This window comes from Crinia signifera, chromosome 5, assembly GCF_055691185.1.
Source record: "Crinia signifera chromosome 5, ASM5569118v1, whole genome shotgun sequence".
NCBI lineage: Eukaryota > Metazoa > Chordata > Amphibia > Anura > Myobatrachidae > Crinia > Crinia signifera.
This window is the reverse complement of record NC_139221.1, coordinates 156622320-156641350: the sequence shown is the minus strand read 5'-3', so window position 1 is coordinate 156641350 and position 19031 is coordinate 156622320. Positions and strand designations below refer to the sequence as shown.

Below are 19031 nucleotides of genomic sequence, written 5' to 3'. Positions count from 1 at the left end.
TACACAAAACAAATATATTGCAAATAATAAAATCATAGTATTGAAATATTACTTTTTTTACACAATAAAATACACTGAACAAAGAACAAAGTTTTGAATCTCTTCAAAAAGAACATTCCAACGGTTTTACATGAACGCCAGGGATTTTCTTTCTTCGAACTGTTTGTCCACTGCCAGTGAAAGTGCTTGGAGGAATTTTTCGATAGTAACTGAAGGAGACTTTAAAAAGAAAGTAAAAAACAATAAAACAAAACCCTTAGTTTCATTCCATTTTGGGAGCTCAAGAGAAAGCATATATAATTTTCTTTGCCATAATTATCATTTGAAAGGGTTATTTACACAAATATTTATACTTAAGTCATTATTTTAGAAATTACAGAAATACTTTCTATTTGAATACTGACACTAGCATGAAATGTCTCAACCTGCAGTGGATGTTTATTTACTTTATAATACATAAGTATTACTACAATATAACGTTTAAGTCAGTGGTTCCCAGACTGTGCGCCTAGGCTCCCTGGGGTGCCTCGGGACACTTGCAGGGGTGCCTCGGGTTGGTCGTCCAGGACCAATTCAAATTATTTATGATCAATTATTTCTGGACAAAACCAGTGCTGGTGGCTGCCAATCATAAAATGTGTACAATTAGAACCAAATCCTGCACTTTACCACATAACTGAACCTAAGAAGCACATATAAACACAATTGACTTATAGTTACATAGTTACATAGTAGGTAAGGCTGAAAAAAGACTTGCGTCCATCTAGTTCAACCTGGTATAGATATCCATTGCTGATTTGGTAGGTTCTGGTATTTTACAGACAAATTATATTTCTTATTTGTACCCATGGATGTTTTTCTCCAGTAAATGTTTGTCCAACTTTGCCTTGAACGCATTTAATGAGCCAGCCGTTACCACCTCTCTGGGAAGAGAGTTCCAGAGTTTGACTGTTCTGACCGTAAAGAAATTCTTTCTACTAGCTGAATGAAATTTTTTTTCTTCTAATCTATACTCATGCCCTTGCGTCCTAGATTCCTTTCTAGTAGAAAAGAGGGTGCGTGACAGTTCCTTATATTGGCCCTTGATATACTTGTACATGTTGAGCATGTCCCCCCTTAAACGTCTCTTTTCTAATGTAAATAGTCCCAAATTGCTTAATCTCTCCCCGTAGCTTAAATTCTCCATTCCCCTAATAAGCTTTGTTGCTCGCCTTTGGACTTTTTCTAATTCTATGATGTCCTTTTTATAGTGTGGGGCCCAGAACTGTACTCCGTACTCTAGGTGAGGTCTCGCCAATGCTTTATATAGTGGCATAATTACCCTTGAGTCCCTAGTTTCCATTCCCCTCTTAATACATGCCAGAATTTTGTTGGCCTTTTTTGTAGCTACATTACAATGGGCACTACATCCTAGTTTGCTGTCTATTTGGACTCCTAGATCCTTTTCAAATATGGAATTACCCAGTTCCTCTCCGCTAAGGTTGTAACTTGCACACTGGTTGTGTCTCCCAAGGTGCATAACCTTACATTTATCTACATTGAACCTCATCTTCCATTTTTTTGCCCACTCATCTAGAATTGCAAGATCATTTTGAAGCATGGTGACATCTTCTGATGATTTGATGACTTTGCTAAGTTTTGTATCGTCCGCAAAGATGGATACATTGCTGAGTAACCCTATCCCAATATCGTTAATAAAAATGTTAAACAAAATGGGCCCCAAAACCGAACCCTGGGGCACTCCACTTAGTACCGGTATCATATCTGATACGGCACCATTCACAACCACTCTTTGTTCTCTATTACATAGCCAATTCCCTACCCATCTGCAGATATTTTCACCCAATCCTAGGTTCTCCATTTTATTAATCAATCTCTTGTGTGGGACAGTATCAAATGCTTTAGCGAAATCTAGGAAAATCACATCTACAGCATTTCCATTATCGAGGTTTTTACTAACCTCTTCATAGAACCCTAGTAGATTAGTTTGGCATGAACGATTTTTCACGAACCCATGTTGGTTAGCACTGAGTAGACTGTGATGATCTAAATATTTCTGGATACCATCCCTTAAAAATCCTTCAAATAGTTTACCCACAATTGATGTTAAACTAACGGGTCTGTAATTAGCGGGATCTTCCTTTTTTCCTTTTTTGAATATTGGCACTACCTCTGCTATTCTCCAATCTTTTGGTACTATACCTGACGATAGTGACTTGCTAAAGATATAATGTAGGGGGGTAGCTAGTTCATCCCTTAATTCCATTAATACCCTTGGATGAATCCCATCTGGCCCTGGTGATTTATTTGTTTTGAGTTTGCTTAGCCTCAGTATTATTTCCTTCGGCGTGAAATCCACAATGAGATCTGGCTTGTTTGTCCCGTTTGTGGTAAATGTTCGTTCCACAGTCTGCTCTCCCTTAGTAAATACTGATGAGAAGAACTCATTTAACAGTTTTGCTTTTCCCTTGTCCTCAGTAACACTTTTTCCACTAGTATCAGTTAGTGGGCCTATGTTTTCCTTAATTAAATGTTTACTATTTATGTATTTAAAAAACTTCTTTGGGTTGGTTTTGCTTTCAGTGGCTATGCACTCTTCATATAATATTTTAGCTGCTTTGATTACCCCTTTACAAGTTTTGTTTGATTCTTTGTATTTTGCGAACGCCTCCTCATTCAAGTTATTTTTATAGAATTTAAAGGCTCTGGTTTTATTGTTGATAGCTGACCTTACTTCTTTGTCCAACCATGGTGGCTTTTTTTTGTTGAATTTACCTTTAGTTACTTTAGGAATGTACTCAATAGTTAGTGAATCAAGCACCTTTTTTAGAGTATCCCACATTTCCTCTGCATTTTTTCCCTCCATAACCGTTTTCCACACAATTCCTGTTAGGGCTTCCCTGAATAATTCAAAGTTCGCTTTTCTGAAGTTTAGTATTTTTGCAGATCCTTTTTGATGTAATTTACTGAAGTTGATCTCCAGTGAAACCATATTGTGATCACTGTTCCCTAATTGTTCAATTACTTTTGTGTTTGAAACTAAGTCTGTGTTATTTGTTAAAACTAAGTCCAAGAGTGCCTCATCACGAGTTGGAGTCTCCACCGTTTGTGTAATAAACTGGTCTTTAAGTAAGCTTAAGAACCCATTGCTTCTTGCGGATTTACCTGTTTCGTTTTCCCAATCAATGTCGGGTAAATTAAAATCCCCCATAATTAATACCTGACCCTGATTTGATGCTTGTTTGATTTGGTTTAAAAGAAGAGACTCTTCCCTTTCGTTTATATTTGGTGGTCTATAGCATACCCCATTTGATATATATTTGACTTCATTTGATATATATTTTTGGGGGCCTAGGGGTGCCTATCTGATACTCTAGGGTGCCGTGATTAGAAAAAGATTGGGAACCCCTGGTTTAAGTTATTAGTATGTTTGTTTATCAGTCCCTATGTATACCAATTTAAAACTGATGCAATATTTATTCTTTAGTATGGATACATTGTGTTTTTTTTTTTACTTAAATATTATTTGGATCATCGGTACTTATGTATTATCTGGGCTCCCATGTTAAATGCACCCCATTTTTTTCATACCCCTACTATCCAACTACGCATGGAGTTGATTTTATATAGTGTGGCGAGCGCAGCGAGCCACCGTGCCTGAAGCGTGGCGAGCGCAGCGAGCCCCGCGAGGGGACACGGTCTCATAAAAAAAACGGGAGCCCAGATATTACATAAGTACCGTGGAAAAGCATACAATGGGAAACTGGGGTAGCGCCATAATGGAGTCAAATTAGTGCAACATGTTCATCTTTTCTCCTCTAAACATCGATATTTACTAATGTATGTGGCTTGTGCATCCCTATGTATCTTTGACTTTCTTCTATATGGTTATACGTTTTGAGGTTTGTGGATAATGTGATGCTTTTAATAGGTGATGTGCATATTACAGATTTGTGTTAAGGCAGAAAAATCATCAACACCATTGGAATAACACACACAAATATTTTTTTATTACAATTATGCTCTGTTGAGTCAGTGCAAGAATACTAGCAGTTACATTTTATTTTCCTACAATGTAACGGTTTTCTTGGCTGCATCTATTAAAAAATGGAACTCTATATATAATACCACTCAAGAGTGCCAATCGTATACTTCTGAATAGGTGTGTGTAATATATATATATATATATATATATATATATATATATATATATATATATATATATATATATATATATATATATTCTTCGTATTGCTGGCACTCACATATCGCTGTGTTCAAAATAGCTGGGGTGCCATTCCATAGAGGGCCAAATGGTAGGTCCAATAGTCATAGATAGATTGTGTTGGAGACACTCACCAGTCTTTTAGCAGAGTCACATAAAGATTTTAATCAGGCAGCATGGCAATCCACCTCTAGGACCTTTGTCAAGAGCAATGGTGTACATCAATGCATCGATATTTATACACAGCATAACCCGGAAGTGATACTCCTCAATTAATGTGGTCACAGTAGATTCACCACGTACAACAACAGATACAGCCTAATAGAAAAAATGCACTAGGCAGTATATATAACATCAATCATTATTTTTAAGAGCTGTACTGTACCTTATTGATTATCACGTCAGGGAGGTTAATGGACTGCGTGGAGCGCAGTGAAGCGCATGCCGCCGGATGTTGTGGGGCAGCGTGCATCTAGGAATGTATTCCTCTATTGAGGGATACAGTTCCACAGAGCAGAAGCGTGTAACAGCGTCACCTAACCAGGAAATGTCTGGCTGGTGCGTGTCACGTTTCTGGGGGTAGTAATTAGAGCGGACAAAGCAGAAGGAAGTGTTGACAGCAGCGCTTCCTCTGTATGGAACGCAATGTGCGTTCCACCTCATAATGTATGTGTTATAGTTATAGTTTGAAAGCACTTATTCCGCTACTCTTTGCACAAAAGTGCTTGTATAGTGCCACAGGCACATTCAATCAACATTGGCAATTATAAAAGGAAGTCCACTTATCAGGTTATGCTGTTGTATAATGACATATATGTTCTCTGTTTTATGCTAAATACATGAAGTGCAACAAATAATAAGTGAATAAAGTAAGAAAAAAAACCCTGGAAAAAATGTGATAAAACATAAATAAAGGAAACTTAAAGTATTAATAACGATAAAATATGGCATACTACAGCATAAGCATATTAGTAATCGCTAACATATTAGGCAAGGGTGCATTATGGTTATAGTAATGTCACAGGCTGTATCGCAAATGGTGTATCTTAGTAGAGTATAGATGAATAGGGGTATTATTCATCTAAAAAGATATTATAATGGATTGAGTCATTCAGGCCCCGCGGCCAGATAGTGTCCAGCTTATAGATCCACATCGCCTCACGGCGCAGAAGTATTTTTGCTCTGTTGCCACCTCTCGGTAGTGGCGGTATCCTGTCGATTATCATACATCTTAGTGAAGATAGGGGATGTTTTTCGGACAAAAAATGCTTGGCCACCAGTTTATCAGTTATAACGGTTTGAAGTGCCGTCGAAATGGATGACCTGTGGTTGGCCATGCGTTGCCTAAATGGGCAGGTGGTTTTACCTTCACTGCGCTCCACGCAGTCCATTAACCTCCCTGACGTGATAATCAATAAGGTACAGTACAACTCTTAAAAATAATGATTGATGTTATATATACTGCCTAGTGCATTTTTTCTATTAGGCTGTATCTGTTGTTGTACGTGGTGAATCTACTGTGACCACATTAATTGAGGAGTATCACTTCCGGGTTATGCTGTGTATAAATATCGATGCATTGATGTACACCATTGCTCTTGACAAAGGTCCTAGAGGTGGACCGAAACGTCGACCCTCTGTGATTGCCATGCTGCCTGATTAAAATCTTTATGTGACTCTGCTAAAAGACTGGTGAGTGTCTCCAACACAATATATATATATATATATATATATATATATATATATATATATATATATATATATATATATATATATATATTCATTCAACAATCCTTGAAGATGGATGAATACAACACCTGTGATTATATTTCTGTACTCTTTAAGAACCAAAAAATTACTTTGAAACTGTTGACTAGTGTATAAGTCTCTAAAACACAATAAAAAATAAAAATTAAGCATTAAATACTTACTTGAACAAAAAGTGCATGTGCTAGAAAGGGTAGTTTCCTAAGGACTCTACCGCTAAGACCTTCACTTTTCCTGCACAAAACACAAAATTGATAAAACAAATTTGAGATTAGAATTCCCTCACAAAGCAGCACAGACTCCAGAGAGAAATTCACAACTCTCTATAATACAAAGGAGGGGAAGCCCAGAAGGCCTATATAGAAGCGCTGGTTTTTATGCACCTGAGAGATCACACCAATGCACACCGCTGCTGCTCCCTGTCAGAGTTTGTGTAACTCAAGCAGAACAAGGAAGAATAGAAACATGCATCTTACACTGACATGTACTACCAGGGAGCGCTGTGGTGTGCAGCACAATAATTACCACTGTTTCTTATAGCAATGTAAATTTTTTTTATAAAAAATAAATAAAATATCAACAATAATAATACATATATGTGCACTTCAGATATTTCATTTTGCAATTGCAAGACAAAAACAAACAAGACTCACAACATTTAACATAAAGAGGCTTTTCTATAGCTTAGATTGCTGATATGAGGCTGGATTGGAAAGTCATTCAAAGCAACAATTTTGTGCAAGCAAGGCTTTTTATAGTTACCAGTCCCGCATAGTTGGAAGAGACAAATCTCCAAATGGTGTGTCCGGCTTAATTAGTATCTGTGCTGTTAGGTACACAATTTACCTCTGTAGAATGAGAGGAGCTCTCCTATTTAGTACGGAGAGGAGATAAAAAAGCTCTGCATCACCAATAAGTCCAACAGCTGCTCTGATCAGTGTGGCAGCGATAATCTGCGGAGGTTGTTATCTGGTTACCAGTGGTCAGCAACAAAACGCGTTTCTCCGCCTTAGGGTCAGCGGCTGAGGAAGGCCCTAAGGCGGAGAAACGCGTTTTGTTGCTGACCACTGGTAACCAGATAACAACCTCCGCAGATTATCGCTGCCACACTGATCAGAGCAGCTGTTGGACTTATTGGTGATGCAGAGCTTTTTTATCTCCTCTCCGTACTAAATAGGAGAGCTCCTCTCATTCTACAGAGGTAAATTGTGTACCTAACAGCACAGATATTAATTAAGCCGGACACACCATTTGGAGATTTGTCTCTTCCAACTATGCGGGACTGGTAACTATAAAAAGCCTTGCTTGCACAAAATTGTTGCTTTGAATGACTTTCCAATTCAGCCTCATATCAGCAAATTAAGCTATAGAAAAGCCTCTTTATGTTAAATGTTGTGAGTCTTGTTTGTTTTTGTCTTGCAATTGCAAAATGAAATATCTGAAGTGCACATATATGTATTATTATTGTTGATATTTTATTTATTTTTAATAAAAATTTTTACATTGCTATAAGAAACAGTGGTAATTATTGTGCTGCACACCACAGTGCTCCCTGGTAGTACATGTCAGTGTAAGCTGCATGTTTCTATTCTTACTTGCTCTATAATACAAGTCACCTTAAAGTAGAGAAATCTGCGGTTTCATCGTCTTGTGAGGAAATTTGTATGAAGCACATAAAACAAGAGTGTAATATTGAAGGCATTTCCGTACTTTGAGGTGACAAAACAAAGAATTGGCAAAACAATTTTAATTATTAATTTAGATGTTTAAGGAATGCAGGGAATGATTTCAACTGTTCAATTTATTTGTTTGATATATGATTTTCGTTAATAGCAGTAGCTGACCATAACGGAGTCTACTGCAGACGTTTAGGAGGTATATGTTAGACTATGCTGTGGCAAATCAATCACATGTAATGTATATCCAAAATATCACTCATCCATCACAATAACATTTCTCCAGTTAATGCTGTTTTCAATCGTTAGTCAGAGACAGTGGCTTGGAAGTGCTATAGTTTTCAGAACTAGCACAAATGTAAAATTGCCTCACACCCCCCAAGATCAGATATTCACAGACAGCGCAGTATATACTAATGGGAAAATGCGGCAATAAACAGAACTAGTGGGATAGCTGGTTTTATTGGCATCTAGATTATAGGTTGACACAAGCAAGAAATTGACATGGTTATGGTCGACACATGAATTTATCATCATGATTTCTCAGTGTTTTTTGTTTTTTTTACTTTTCATGCTTTACCATCCACGTGGACTATTGTGTGCAGAGTGCAGCTGTAGCAAAGATAGACACCTGGCCTGAAGCATAGCCACATGCTCTGGTGTTGACATTCAATCTCCCACAGTCATCTCTTGAAGTGGGAGATGGCTGCAGGACCCTATTCAATGCTGTCTTCCGACAGCATTGAGCTGGGGATCTTGCGAAACGAGCCCGACTTCACAAGCAGTTGGGCTCATTCTGCCGAGAACGGCCGGGAATGGACGAGCTCCCGGCCGCAGCGCACCGATTTCCGGCCACGCCCCATTCTCACCCCACAGCAGGCAGGACACTGAATCCCGCCTACGTTCTCTCGGTCAAGCAGACTGAGAACGGGACAGGGTCACGGCTGCTGAGCCAGCTCCCACATTGAATACCCCACAAAAATGTCACTTTCATGTGTCGACCTTGTGCCCAATGTTGATCTTGTGTCAACCCTATGATCCACACCAATTTTATCCTATGCATTATAAGCTTAAAAAGACATTTGCAGATAAAAAAAAAAAAAAAAGTCACCATGGTAAATACCGATATATGACCTTACCTGGAAATATCATTTAGCATTAAACTAAGTTTGGATACATTGTTTTCCACATAACCAATCATCTCCAGGTCTCTCAAAGTCAGCAGCTGCTGTCTGGGATATATTATCTGACACTAAGTAAAACAAAATGAAGGACACTTATATTCTGCCACATCGCCAATATGCTTTATCCACAGTACAATATCTGTACACAAAACAGAAGAGCCATCCAGTGCACTGCACAGCATTACCATGCTGATCAGCACAGCGAGGATTACAGAGAAGATTACCTTCATAAGTTCTTCTATGCAAGAAATATAAATGTGGAAAATGGCAGCAGGAGATGGTGGCCCTATATATTGCTTTATATCTGCTCTGTCAACAAAAGCCATATCGATTTTCTCAGTAATGTTTGATGTTGTCAAGATCACTACATTTGGGTACCTAAATAAAAAAACATACAAATGTAAATCAAATTTGTGTTTAGCATTTTACCAATATTCTAATATATCATTTTTTCTATAAATACAAAGTCCAGAGATTTCAAATGATGGCTGTTCAGCATGGTATTGGACGGGTCCACCTCAGGGTGCAGATAAGGTGCAAACGGGTCAGATCAAGAAGGAAAAACAGCCGCAATACATAAAAATGCAACATACATGTATGGATATCATATATTAAATGTGGTTGATACATTACCACATCCATTTACTTAATTACACAGATGGCATGGTTTTCCCTTGTGAAATGATTGCCCCTTTAATCGCGCCAACTACTTTGTTATAGACTTTTAATGGTAAACATGTCCAGGTGAGGCAAGAGAGATCTTCTTAGAAATTGAAAAGAAACTATTAAAATAACCACTTTGGTAATAAACACGTTCCATTTTCTAAACAATGAACACAAAACTTACCTTTTTATATGATCTATTTGGGTCAGAACGGCGTTCACTACACGAATAGCGTCAGATGGTTCTGTACCAGCTCTAGATGCACTCCGTGCTGCCGTAAGGCTTTCCACCTGAATGGAAACAATGTCATTAGTTCTACAGATAACAAAAACAAATTTCAGTTGTAATTCTACCTTTAACCCTTGGAGCAGCAAACATCTGTGAGAAATGGGTAAAATATCCCCTAAAAAATGCCAGCGTTGCTCCCATTTGTTATATAAATGTAAATAAAAATGATGTGCATTTCCTATGTAAGATAAATGTTACAGGTCCTTATGATAAATGAAAATTTTCGGTACTTGTTTCCTAGAACGGCGCCCACGATTTCCATCGTATGGGCTCCTAAAAATCTCAGCACATCCCCCTGGAATATTGCGGCATGCGTTGCAATTCGATTTTTAATTGTACAAGCACCCATGCCATGAGATGTGATGGGTGCTTACAGTGAGATGTAACCCCCAGTATCCACGCCAAGCGAAGCGTGGCGAGAGCAGCGGTACGCATCCTCCAACCTTTTCATACCCCCACTATCCACGTCGGCGTGGAGTTGATTTTAGATAATGTGGCAAGCCAACGAGCCCCGCGTAATAGGAGCCCGAAGCGTGGCGAGCCCCGTGAGGGGACACGGATTACTTTACATGTATTCCGCGTCCGCTCGCCATGCTTCAGGCTCTTATTCTGCGTCCACTCGCCACGCTTCGGGCTCGGTGGCTCGCCACACTATCTAAAATCAACTCCCTGCTGACGTGTATAGTGGGGGTATGAAAAGGTCGGAGGACGCGTACCGCGGTCACTCACCACGCTTTGGGATGGCGTGGATACTGGGGGTTACATCTCATTGTAAGCACCCATCACATCTCATGGCATGGGTGCTTGTACAATTAAGAATCGCATCGCATCCCATTTGCTGGCATGCGATGCTATGCGATATTTAATTGTACAAGCATCACATCACACCACTAAATACGGTACACTATGCCATGCGATGGGCGCCGTGCTAGAAAACAAGTACCAAATTTTCATTTTCACACCTATTTTGACATATTTACTTGGCACTCAAAGGTTAAACAATAGCAATAACAGTGCTCATTTTCAAAGTTTAGTTTTGGTGAGAAAAATGCAAAGACATTATAGCTATATGTGTAATAAATGTGCATAGTATTAGATTTATCAGTTCTATTTATATTGCGCACACAAATTCCGTAGAGCTTTACAGAATATTTGCCCAGCCCTCGATAGTCCCTACCACAAAAGCACACACGGGTTAGTTTTTGTTGGGAGCCAAATAACCTACTAGTAAATTTTATATTATAGGAAGAAACTGAAGTACTTGGAGGAAAACCTTGTAAGCCCAGGGAGAATATAGAAACTCCACTCAGGGCCCGGGAGGAAACCCATGACCTCAGCGCTGTTAAGCAGTAATGTACACCATTACATAATCCATGCAGGAGTTAGGCAGTTCCCAAAAGTGCTGTATTTTAAAGCAGCTTCTGTCATTTTACCGGCTGTGTGGCAGGTCTTCTATAGCTATAGTTATTGCAGCTATAGTTCTATAGCTCTTTCTGCTTCTCCACTGCAACACTACTAAAAACCATTAACATTCTATCCCTGGAGCAGTGATCGCGAAAACCTATAAAAAAAAAAAAAAAAAAAGAATGTGGGTCCCTGAGACCCCTCACTTACAAAAATCGGGGTCCTACCTGACCTTTTCTGGGTGCAACAGAATAAAGCCTCCTCTCCCTCACCCTCCCCCCCAGCATTGCACATACAGAAGCCTCCTCTCCACCTGGCATATACCCTAAACTGAGGGCGTGCCAGAGTCTATTTTTTTCTGTTAAACAAATATGGATTTGAGTGCCTCTCACTGTGGCTATTGTGGGTCGGAGGGGGAGAGTATGAACTGGCCCACTAACATAAAGCAAGATAGACATATAGTAGAAAAAAAAAAAAGAATCTCTAAATAGGGACAGTCAAAAAAATTCAGGGAATGGCTTTGTAGGTGAAGGGGCGTGGCCACATAATAGTACTAATTCACATTACACCACACATTAGTGCAGGGCTGGGCAACACCAGCCCTCCAGATGTTAATGAACTACACATCCCATGCTTTGCATTAGTTTTGCTATGTGGCCATGCTGAAACTGATGCAAGGCATGCTGGGATGTGTAGTTCATCAACATCTGGAGGGCCGCTGTTGCCCAGCCCTGCATAAGTGCCAGCTATAGACACTTGGACACACTGCGCCAGGATTACGCATACTATAATGCCCATTACGCCACAAAGTTATGCCCATTATGCATTATGCCACACCGCTATACCCATTCCAAAACATGCCACACACCATAATGCCCAGTACATAGTGCCGCACACCATAAATTCCACAGTACTCATACATTCTGTAATATATATTGCACCATCTCTGAAAGGGGGCACCCAGCCTTCCCCTGGGACCCTTAGTTATGAAAACACAAGGGCTGCATTTACTACCGCAGACAGGAGTGCAGACTCACTTATCCAGTCTGGCCAGCAGGTTCTCCTCTGTGTCATTGCTCCAGGCTCTTCTTCACTCACTTGGAGGAGTTTTTGCCTCCAGCGAGCATCTGAAATGAGTAGTTGGGGTATGCCAGCAGAGTGGGATGTGGCAGGTGGTGTGCAGCGGATGACCTGAGCCCCGGCGCTGATAAAAGAGCGGGGCTCGAGGGAGGTGCGCGGCTGCAGTGAGGCGCAGACAGGCCCACGCCATCACACAGATGTCAGCGGCGTCGCAATATGCCACTGTCACTGGGTACAGGACAGCTACAGTACTGCTGCTGCCCTCCCGGCTCCCGCGCTACTCCCTGTGGGTCACACTGCAGCTGCTGATCTCCGCCGCAAGGCGGCCAATCCGGACGAAGCGCGTCCCGGGGGACCCGTCACTTTAAAAAAAAGTGAGTCCCTAATCTTTGATTTGGGGTAAAACACGCGCGCGATATTTGCGAACCCTGGAGTAAGGGAGAGAAACCCCTCTTCCAGTGATCACTGCCGGAGTCACAGATCACATCAACCTAGTGCTGAAACTGACCACCCAACTGGCTCCACTGAGCTTAAAAATATCTAGACCCCAGATACCACAGCTTAATACATATGCTGGAAAGTAACCCCTCCCTCTATTTGGAAAAACAAAAGGAGCCTCGCTGTCTGGGGGAATCCTCACCGTCATCTGACAGCGAGGGTTACCCAGAACATTGAATAGGGTGAGCGGCCGGCACATGCGTTAAACGGTGATGGTTGCTCGTTTTCGGCAATCCCTTCCGTTTAACCCCCTCGCCGGCAGCATTGAATACAGCACAAAGAGTTAACCCCCCCCCCAGTGCCTGACCTTACCCTCTCTGTAGCCTTAGCCTAAGAACCCCCCAACTAGAGCCTAAACCCACTCCTAAGGCCTGATCCTAATCCCACCCTGCATACTCACCGATCAGGATGACTGCTGTCGGTATTCAGGCATCTGATTCTTGATCCTTTCACTGTTCTGACGCCGTTGGGATGCTGACGCCTATATGTCTCTATATATCAACTGCCAGGATGCTAACCGAAACCTATTTTTAAGTGTAGCGACTAGTTGCCCTTTACTGCACCTTTAGCATTTATAAATGGGTTGTGCAACCTGCCTTTTTTCTTTTTCAAATTCTGTTTTGCTGGAGGCATTATACCAGTTTCCACAAACTACCACCTCACAAAAATGATTCATGGAGAATGCACAATTCCTAATTCAGTGGTTCCCAACAGTTTGCCATGCCCCCTTGTTTATTCTAAATGTCCCAATAAGAATTGTTTGGCCTTGGGGTGCGGTGAAAAAAATTCCCATACTCTAGGACGCCGTGATTCAAAATAGTTTGTGCACCACTGGCCTAATTGTAGATATCAATACTTTGCCAATCGCAAAAGGTAATAGGAAAACACAGAAATTGACCTAATGTATTCCCATCTGATATGTAAGTAGATAATCCCACAACATTGCTACTGCCAACAGTATTGATTATCTTATAAAGTTGATTTAACTATATCCCTTTGTTTTACAACATATAGATTGTAAGCTCCACGGGGGCAGGGACTGTTCAAATATTCTCTGTAAAATGCTGCGGAATGTGTGCGCTATATAAGAAACTGTTAATAAATAAATAATATCTGATCTATGTGTGCACAGAACTGTAGAAAGGCAGAATCAATAAACCCAAAAGTAATATGTAAATGAAAGAGGAGTCTCCAGAATTTCTGCTACCCCATCACCTTACACGCATGACAGAGTAAGTATTGCTTTTGCACTGTGAGTGAGGATTTCCATCTCCATACAGGTTACGCTCTCCTGAATAAAGTATGTATTTTAAGATCAGAGAGATCATATTCCAGTCACCAAAGACTTGAGCTAAATGGATAATCCAGAAGTCATAAATATTACAAGTATCCAGAATCCTTTTGTCTTTATCAGATTTGTATTTAAAAGCCTAGATAACGTAATGCCCAGCCTGAGAAAGCAGGTGCCTGCCATTTCTCTATCAGAACAATGCATAACCTACTTTTTATTGTAAACATACCATTTTTTTTAGCATGCTATTTTGTGGTTTCTTCATTATTGTTTTTGGCTGTAGTGCTCTCAGCTGCAAGTGCAGATGCGAATGACATAACTGTGTGGTAACAGGGATTTTGTACAGAGAAATGTTTAGCAGGGATAGGTCTTGGCCCATCTGCCATCTATGCACAGCAGAGTAAGGATACAACTATTTTCAGGGGCAGCTCTTGCAACAAGGAAGGGGCTGGTGCAATAGTAAATAAGTGGACTGCTATTACCCCAATTATATGGATATGGGTAAATAGCACCATCTTCGGCTATGCACTAAATACAGTGGACTTGCCCACATATTTGCACCACTCCCAGAGGCTTTTTTTATTTTTATAAATTATATAATAAAGTAATATTTATACATCAAGAAACATCATACCTCATCAATCAAAACAAATACTAGAACATCTTTGTCAGCTGTAAGTTCATGAATCTTCTGAAACATCTTCGTTACCAACTTGCCACTCTGAAAAATGTAAAAAAAAATAGATAAATGTTTCTTCTCACTGATATAGCAAGCATAGGATTTGATCCAGATGTCCAATTGTCTCTTCAGAATAGATTAGTCTATTTACTAAGCCTTAGAGCAGGGATGGGCAATAAGTGGCTCTTCAGCTGTTGATGAACTACACATGCAAGCATACCAAATAGCCAAACTAAGGCAAGGCATGCTGGGATATGTACAAAAAGATGTCAAATAAAAGTAGTACAAAAAGATTTCTGGAGTCTGGAATTATAGGTGCTCAAGTAGATACGCAAACACTTTATTTATCCATACACGGCAATTTCCATAAAATCAATTTGCGATATATTAAGCCAGGGGTCTTCAACCCATGGCCCGCGGGCCACGAGTGGCCCGCGGAGCTGATCTCAGTGGCCCCCTGCCCGCCATGCACAGGATTTTTTTTTTTTAAGTAAAAGAAAATGCTGCCGAGGGAGGCAGTGTAATGGAGTCCCCTTGGGTGCCACCTACCCGATTTCCATTGGCTGCAGGCAGGGCAGAGGAGTGGATCCAGCGCGGCTGAGGGAGGAGGAGGCACGTCTGGTCACGAGCTGGGGAGTTGGGACCCGGCGAAGCTGCGGGAGGAGGAGACGCAGCTGGCGGGAGCAGGGGACCCGGCACTGGAACTGCAGGAGGAGGAGGCACAGCTGGCGGAGGGGACCCGGCGAAACTGCAGGAGGAGGCATGGATGGTGGAAGCAGGTGACCCGTCAAAGCTGCAGGATGAGGAGGTACATCTGGCGGGAGCAGGGGACCTGGCAAAGCTGCAGGCATTACTGGGGGCATTGTGTGTGGGGCATTACTGGGGGCATTGTGTGTGAGGGGCACTGCTGGGGCATTGTGTGTGAGGGGCACTGCTGGGGCATTGTGTGAGGGGCACTGCTGGGGCATTGTGTGAGGGGCACTGCTGGAGCATTGTGTGAGGGGCACTGCTGGGGAATTGTGTGTGAGGGGCACTGCTGGGGCATTGTGTGAGGGGCACTGCTGGGGCATTAGGTGAGGGGCACTGCTGGGGCATCATATGTATAAGCAGGAGTACTGCTGGCATTATGGTCTGTGGCATAATGGGCATCAGTGTGGGGCATAATGTGCAATGGGCATAATTTTGTGTGGATTAATGTGTAATGGGCATCACGGTGTGGCATAATGTGTAATGGGCATTATGGTGTATGACATAATGTACAACAGGTATTACGGTGTGTGGCATAATGTCTAATGGACACTATGGTGTGATGCACAATGTGTAATGGGCATTACGGATAAACAGTGTAACAGTGTATATTGATTTAAGTAGCCTTTCATTGTTTGGGTTTGATCTGTGAGGCATACTATTTCACTGTGTGGGCCTTCATGTTTATATGTCATTGTGCAGCCTTCAGTCAACTTAAGCGTGTGAGGACAACGACCATTCCTGCGGTAACCAATGTCTGGTCATGCAGGTTGCAAAAGAGGTGTCAGGTAATTGTTTTCCTGCTAGTTCACACTCGTTATAATTAGACCACGCCCCTTATAATTAGGTCACACCCGTTTTTGGGAGCGCGCCTAAGGCGCGTGCAATTTATTCAATATCAAATTATATATGGGGGGGGGCATATATTTTACTGTTTGCACTGGAACCCAAATTGGCTGCTGATAACTATTAGGGTGTGTGTGTGTGTGTGTGGGGGGGGGGGGGGGGGGTTATGTGCTGAATATGGGTGGCTGTGCCAACTATCTATGAAGGACTGTGCTGACGTTATACGATGTGATTCTATGGGGCTGTCCGAAATTCCGTAGGCGATTTTAGTGGCCCTCGGGCTTCACTGGATTTTTTTAGGTGGCCCACGCTGTCTTAAAGGTTGAAGACCCCTGTATTAAGCGGTGACGAATTGTACACAGTAACTAAGTGGAGGAGTCTACAGAGAGTAGAGGTATTTTACACAATTTATTATCCCTACCCTGTTCTCTTATACTACTTTCAGACCGCAAATGCCGTGTCGCACACGGGATTAGGACACGGGTCCCATCCCCAGAGCAACACGGCAATGCGGTCTGAAAGTTCTGCACACCGACACGGCATATCACATGGGGCGGAGCAACACGGCAATGCGGTCTGAAAGTTCTGCACACCGACACGGCATATCACATGGGGCGGTGCTGGGCTGCGGCGCGTCATCGGGGGCTCGGGAGGAGGCAGTACTTGGAGCTGACAGTGCTGCCTCCTCCATACTGTGAACGGGACACGGGTCGCTCGACCCAGGCACCCGTTCACACCGCAGTTGACACGGGTCATAGCCGTGTTCAACCCTGGTCATTACCAGGGTTGAATAGCCGTGTTGCTTGACCCGTGGTGCCCTTTTCAGACCGCACCGTGACCCGTGTTTAGGCCCCGCGAACACGGCAATATGCCGTGTTCGGAGTGCGGTCTGAAAGCGGTATTAGTGTGAAGTGCTTGTTAAGCATATAGATTGACGCTGGGATCCCAATCTTCTTTTATTATTTCTTATTGCCTTAACATATTGCAAATTGATTTTATGGAACTTGCCGTGTATGGATAAATAAAGTGTTTGCGTATTTTTTTACCGATAAGAAAATAACTTTATTTGACATCTACTTGAGCACCTATAATTCCAGACTCCAGAAACCTTTTTGTACCATTATATTGTTGGCTGGATGATTGAACCAGTAAGGCAGTTCTGGACCCGGGCTGCTGGGCGACTTTGAAAAAAAAAAAAAGTCACACACCATTCCTTTTAACCCCACATGCTGGGATATGTAGTTCATAAACAGCTGGAGGGCTGTTTTTTTTCCACACCGCTGCATAAAGGTGGCCATACACATGCAGATTTATCTGCAGATCTGTCTGGTTGGAACAAAATCATGGTTATGTATGAGAGCACATGACAGTTGACCATTTGCTTGGAAATGCTGGAAAACTGACAAACTGTCACTCATCCATAACCATGTTTTTGTTCCAACCAGCCAGATATGAAGATAAATCTTACTAGTGTATGGGCACCTTTAGAGAGAGACACAGTATCAATGACATCCTAATTGCCATGTTACAGGATATGTCCGATAAACAATATGAAATTGGTTGGTTTCTTTTTCAAAGTCTTATGATGACCAAACATGAGACTAACTTTCCTCCAACTAGTTGGTTAGAAGGAATAAAAATCTGGTACTGTATGGGAGAAAAAAGGGATTTTTGTAAGAACTTACCGTTCGAATCCCTTTCTCTGATATGGTCCTGGTGACACAGCTCAACACTGGGATGTAGGAGGGTCCGAAGGAGCCAGGCACCTATCCTAAAGCTTTAGAGGGTAGGCTCCTCCCCTACTGCATCCCTGGACTCTTCAGTTCAATCTTTCAAAGCCACTGGAATACATTAACTCAGTACAAACGCCTGCACATATTATATGCACATTTTATAACAGAAACTGTTAACTTTTAACCATTTTAACATGAACATCATGAACTTCTGGCATACTTACTGAGCGTAAGGGAGGGATCGCTGTGTCACCAGGACCATATCAGAGAAAGGGATTCGAACGGTAAGTTCTTACAAAAATCCCTTTTTCTCTTTCAATGGTCCTGGTGACACAGCTCAACACTGGGACGTTCCAGAGCCGGTCCTTTGGGAGGGTACGCTCAGGTCTGCAGCTCTCAGCACTGCTCGCCCGAATGATGCGTCCTCCGACGCGAACTCATGGAATCTATAGAATTTGGCAAATGTGTGAACAGATGACCAAGTGGCAGCTCTGCAAACCTGCTCAGCTGTGGCCCCATGTCGGACCGCCCAAGAGGTGGCAACTGACCTGGTGGTATGCGCATTTATTCTGGCCGGTACAGGCCTACCCACTTTGGTGTATGCAAATGCTATCACAGAACGCAACCACCTAGCAATGGTCTGCTTAGATGCAGGCCAACCAATTTTATGTACGTCATACAGTACCAATAAAGTGTCAGTTTTCCTAACACTCTTCACTCTGTCCACATATATGCGTAAGGCACGCACAACATCCAAAGTCTTCAACTTGTCCCTTTTCTTGGAACCCTCTGGGGGTTGAAACACAGGTAGAACTATCTCCTGATTTAAATGGAAGGCAGAGACTACCTTCGGTAAAAATTGCGGCACTGTTCTCAGAACAGCCCTGTCATCGTGAAAAATTAAGAAGGGAGATTTGCATGACAAAGCTCCCAGCTCTGACACCCTTTT

The 19031-nt window shown here is 41.9% G+C and overlaps 1 protein-coding gene across 2 annotated transcripts in view; it reads right to left on the bottom strand.

The window, feature by feature from the left end:
• The window catches only part of TRIP13 (thyroid hormone receptor interactor 13), a 60513-nt gene continuing 41482 nt past the window's right edge, over positions 1-19031 (bottom strand). For both annotated transcript variants that reach the window (XM_083188155.1, XM_083188154.1), the window contains exons 9-14: positions 14712-14798; positions 9700-9806; positions 9077-9230; positions 8808-8920; positions 6157-6226; positions 1-219 (exon numbers count right to left, since the gene is read on the bottom strand). In XM_083188155.1, the coding sequence (XP_083044281.1) occupies positions 127-219; positions 6157-6226; positions 8808-8920; positions 9077-9230; positions 9700-9806; positions 14712-14798 (624 nt within the window). In that variant the 3' untranslated portion in view covers positions 1-126. The remainder of the gene's footprint in view (positions 220-6156; positions 6227-8807; positions 8921-9076; positions 9231-9699; positions 9807-14711; positions 14799-19031) is intronic.